The following is a 5,343-nucleotide window of genomic DNA, read 5'->3' on the forward strand; positions in this document are numbered from 1 at the left end:
TGGGTTCCTCGTCATCGAAATCGAATTTCATTGATACGTTGTTACGTGACACATCCTGACGAGTGGTTAGTGCACTAGCCTCTATTACATACATAAAAAACATCATGTTGTGTAGCAATAAAATGTTCCAGGTTGATAATGTGCGTGCATATGTTTAAAAATCACCCTTTTAATACACTCGAAACATGTACATTGTGTGGTAGGTTGAGACCAATTTTGATTTGGTTGTTCTTAAGCACAAAATTAAATAAAGGACTATCTGTATCCTGTCCACCAGGAGTCTCGAAACCCGATTTTTAGCGTCGTAAGCCTGCACACTTACCGCTGAGCTAATGGAGGTCCCCAGGTTTGAGTTTGTTTATGTTTTATATAAATATATATATGACATAACTAAAGGTCAACATGAGTAACTGTATAACTTCAATTTTTTGGCGAACCTTCATTTTACCAGTGGAGTTACAATTCTTACGTTTTTATTTTATTTTGTAAACTGTACTTACATAGCTATCTTTTCTTCTAGTGCGTTTTAATTATATTATATATATATATACTGAAATATTAAAAACTAACATATAAAACACAAAAATCTCAGTAATTATTTATGATATCTGGAAATGTTACTGCTTTGCTAAAGCTTCTATGTGATTCATGCCTTAACAAAGTTAATTACATTGGAAAGGGCAAGACACACATACAAAAGAAAATACGTTATGAATTGAAGTGAAAAGTAAAATTAGCATCACGTTATGATTACCACTAATTAAAACACTAATGACCAATGGGCATCCCGTTGTTACTGGTTCATTTTCTTTAAGGTATATTTCGGACTTGATTTTGAAACATGAGATCTAGTTTTATGCTTTTGGTGACATTGTTTTATTACCTGTTATAAATTTATGTTCCAATTTTCTTAGCATGCGAACACATTGAGACCTTTACTTCTTGTTGTTTACAGCTATGATATTTAATTCCGTGGTTGCGCATGGGATTTATACCCCTAGAAACTGAATTTAAAGGTGTATCAATTACCTTTCAGAATATAAGCTTCAGTCTGACTTAAAGATATTATTTGTAGGAATGCCTCACTGAAAAAAGTTACCTAAAAACTCTTTATCTGACCATATTGAAACACACAATGAAATATAAAAAAAGAGTTGTGAACACCTGGTTTATAACCGACCAAAGAATACACAATAAGTACAAATTTAATTAATTTTCATAAGTTTTAATGAAGTCGGTGGCTAATGTTGAGGGAATATAATTTAAAATATTAATTTGTGATACTTGGTTTGATCGTAGGCCAGTAGTAAGCTGATTAAGTTAACAATTATATAGTTCAAAAACATATAAAATAATAACAATCAGCACTGGTTAACAGACAAATTTTCTTCTCCCGATTGGTGTTATTCTCTGTTTGATAAATTTTAACCTCAATTTGCATAAATTATCGATAATGTTCTAACGTAAGTAAGCAATGTAAACTTTATATGATCCCGTAAGATTTTTAGAGCAAATTTGATATGTAATTCTCGAACAGAACCCAATGAAATATTCACATTAATTGTACCAATACACATTAAAATTTCTTAATTTTTCTGTGCCTTACTTTAAATCACTGCGTTTATGTCTTAAATTACTAAATATGTTTTCATATATCTTAAATTGTGATCAGATATACACAGGACAAATTATTAACAGTTGTTTTCCCTATTTTTTAACTTTTTGGTGGTTAACTTTACTGATTTACAATTTTTGTGTTAATATAAAGAAGTGTAAGATCGGGGAGGATTCTCTAAAAGATGACAACAAATTAATCAGCCTACTTTGATATAGGATGCTGTTGTAGAATGATGTTGATGCCAACAGCTTTTTTTTTTTTATAGACTCTTTGAACCTCTTGCATCAAATTTTCTAATTTTGTACCGAAATACTGGTTTTACTTTTCTCATTCACAATCGCCATTTTGAACGTACGTAATAGTGGTATCACCTAACTTAAACATATTTACAACGTTCATTATTAATCTTGTCAAGACGTGGGCTTATTGAATTATTGCATTTCTTAAATACAGAACGCCTTAAACCTGATGATTAATTATGTAAAACCTATATTTCTATATTCATAATACGCTTTGGGTGGATGTTCTTATTTTTAAAAATTCATGAAATGTATGATATTTATGTAGATTTTTATACTATTCACTAAAAGGAAATTAATATGATTTTCCTTTCATTGCATAGGGAAATTTTCGAAAATGTGGAATGGTAGCACTAAACTGAAATCAAAACCAAAGTAAATTATTTAGTTTATGCTACTAAACATCTTTATAACTTATCAAAAGCTGACCCATTTGTTCTTCTTCTTTGCGTTGTATGAAAAGCACAGACTAAAAATATCACAGCTGGAGTTTAGGACTGGGCTCTTCAGAATTCAATCACTGAACACGAGATCAAATCTTTGTTGTTGTTTTTTTGTCAATCAAATAGTGCATCAAAACTGTATTTTCTATTTACATTTTACCTTATTTAATTATTTGACCAGTAACTATGGACGTCCTTATTAATAAAGCTCCATCTTGGGTGAAATCTGAGACACGTTCTAAAGGCATCAGAGCACCGAACCCACAAGAATGTTCGTTATGAATCTCTCGTGGTCGCATAAAGGCATGCACTGGACACTTTGTATTTTGAGGGTCAATGACCTTAACCAAGTCTCTCCCAAGATATGCCTGATCTACCACGGTCAGTAGAATACTTTTAGAGAACGGCCATCTCAAGACAGCATCATGTCGACCACGGTGAATGGTCAGATACAAACCCAAAACATATTCTTCTCTGTGATTTGCCAAAGATTGGAGAGGCGTGATCACGTTGTTTAGAACTAAAGTTACTCTCATTGCATAACCCTGGTTGTCTGTATAAAATAAAGGACTTTCGATTTTATTCAATTCTTTTGATTTCTGTAAAGAAATCTTATCTTGGATATTCTCTACGAGCCAAGAATATTCTGAAACAATGCTGTTCTGGTGAAAAGAGATTGTAGCGATCTGATTGACTATCTCTTTTAAAAACACAGTAATTCTAACTCTCATTGTACCATTGTTTTTGTATCCCCGGGTGTTAAGGGTCTTGTGGCTGATCATGCGGCCCTCTCCACAGCTCCATTCTGCTAGATCGTGGGCAGGTTTCAGGAACGCCATGGACGGACAACCACTAGAACTTGTTGTGGGATAAGTAGTTCGTGAAATATCCACACAGGGGCCATTTTCCAATTGGTCTACAACGGTAAGCTGATATTTATAATTAAAAGGCCATTCCAAATCTTCATCATATATTCCTTTGGTTAATACTGCATATAAGCCAATATAACCAGGCGTTTTTTCTGGATATAGACGAAGCATCATCCTGTGGCGATTATTGGTTAAATAAAACTTATCACTATCTAAAAACTGCTCACGATCTGCTTTCACAATGTGCTCATCAATGTTACTGATTTTCCAGTCAAATTCTGCGACTAAGCTGCCCGCCTTTATTGATAATGAAGCGAACTTTGGTGGATAGATTTCTTCCAGAAATACAACAACTTTCACTAGCAAAGCACCATAACGCATGTATTTTTTCGAGTAGAGGGTATCGTAGTCAACAGTTTTTGCTGAACCGCATGCGTCATTTCGCCCCACAGGACGCCAGAAGGAACCAACACAAGCCTCGTTGGTAATATATGGGTTATTTGGATCAACTGGCACGACAACATCTTCTCGAATTACAGTTGGTTGTTGATCTATTACGACTAGTTCAAACTTTTTGACAAAGGGCCATTCTAATAATGAATCATAGTTTCCTTCCAGTAAAGTTAAGTACAAGCCAAGGTATCCACTGCTGTCGTTTTGAAACTTTACTTGAAGTTGCATGAGGTAACCTTGGTCAGTTGTATAGAAGCGTTCACTTAAAAGGTTGGTCAAGCGACCTGTTTTTCCCAGTTGAAACTTACGCTCAATATTTGGGATTTTCCAAACATATTCGGCAACCAAGTGTGAATCTTTTACTGATACCGAAGCAAAATTTGGCATTTGATCCAAGATAACCGTGAACTTGACTAAAACGTTTCCATTCTTTTTAAAATTTCGGCTATCTAGCATACCGAATGTGATCACACGACGAAAACCACACGGTATATTCGGTTGATACTGTGGCTTGGTAAAAGCACTTAGTGAACAAATACCAGAAGTCGGGTCAACGATTCCTTTCCGATCTAAGGTGAGGTATCCAGGTGATTGATCCACTACAGAAAGTTCAAAGTTATAAGCAAAAGGCCATTCCAGAGCATCATCAAAATCTCCTGGAACAAGAGTGGCAAACAATCCAAGATGCTCGTCTTCTGGATTCAGTGTAAGCTGAAGAACCATCAGATAACTTTCGCTATTTACATAAAATAAATCGCTTGTTATAGTGCTTAACAAACCTTTTTTTGAAAGTTCAATTTTTCTGTCAATGTCTTCAATTTTCCATAAATATTCCGATACGAATTGGTGGCCACGCATGTAAGCTTTAGCTCGCTTTGGAATGGCTCCTCGATCCTCCAGAAAGACAGTTACTCGCAAATGGACGCTGTTGTTTTTAAGATAACGACTGCGATCCAGTAAGTTTTTATGTGGCACAAAGAAAGCTTTACCACATCCACCACTTTCCCGTTTTTCAAATTTTGGCCGTAAAAATTGCTTTAATAGCCGACAGATGGCAGTCATGGGGTTCATAGATAGATGGATATCTTCTTTATGGCTGAAGGATTGGTCCACTAAAGTCAAATTAAATTTATACTGAAAGGGCCATTCTACAACATCGTCAAACTTTCCCCGCACGAGAGTAAACCAAACACCTAAATAGGGCAAACCGTCAGTTGGGTTGATGCGACCGGTAGTTAAACTCAGTTTAACATTATAACCAGGTTGGCCAGTATAGAATTGTGGTCCGACAATAGTGTGTCCTTGTGGAGATCGTGACATATGCAAAAGCATAAAGATGTTGTCAATATACCAGTCATATTCGGCCACTAGAGTCCCGTTTCCTATGTCCTTCAGACGAGCAAACTGTTCGACTTCTGAAAAAAAAATAAATAAAAAAATGATATTTTCAACCGAAACGGCATGTCTTTCGCTAATCTTGGACTTTTATATGCTTTAATAGAATAGCTTTAGGTTTATGAAACTGCAAATTATGATGTTATTTGTTAAACAGAAACGTCGACAAAAATTATTTAAAAAAAAGGAAAGAATCCATACACTTTAGACAGAAATTTGGAACTTTATCAATATTTACAATACACAGGTAGTTACTTCTGCGTTGT

At 34.8% G+C, this 5,343-nt stretch overlaps 2 protein-coding genes across 2 annotated transcripts in view; one reads left to right on the top strand and one right to left on the bottom strand.

The window, feature by feature from the left end:
* The window catches only part of LOC106459964 (ubiquitin-like), a 37,329-nt gene extending 32,950 nt beyond the window's left edge, over positions 1-4,379 (top strand). Inside the window, exon 6 of the mRNA XM_013919637.2 lies at positions 4,367-4,379. The gene's annotated coding sequence lies outside the window, so the exon portion shown is untranslated. The remainder of the gene's footprint in view (positions 1-4,366) is intronic.
* LOC106459959 lies at positions 2,522-5,097 on the bottom strand (the record flags this gene model as incomplete). The annotated part of the gene is made up of 1 exon (XM_013919631.1): positions 2,522-5,097. A coding segment is annotated over one exon (2,576 nt), but the record flags the coding sequence as incomplete, so codon positions are not given.
* Positions 5,098-5,343: the final 246 nt, after the last annotated feature.

The sequence above is a fragment of the Limulus polyphemus genome, unplaced genomic scaffold, assembly GCF_000517525.1.
Source record: "Limulus polyphemus unplaced genomic scaffold, Limulus_polyphemus-2.1.2 Scaffold687, whole genome shotgun sequence".
Lineage (NCBI taxonomy): Eukaryota > Metazoa > Arthropoda > Merostomata > Xiphosura > Limulidae > Limulus > Limulus polyphemus.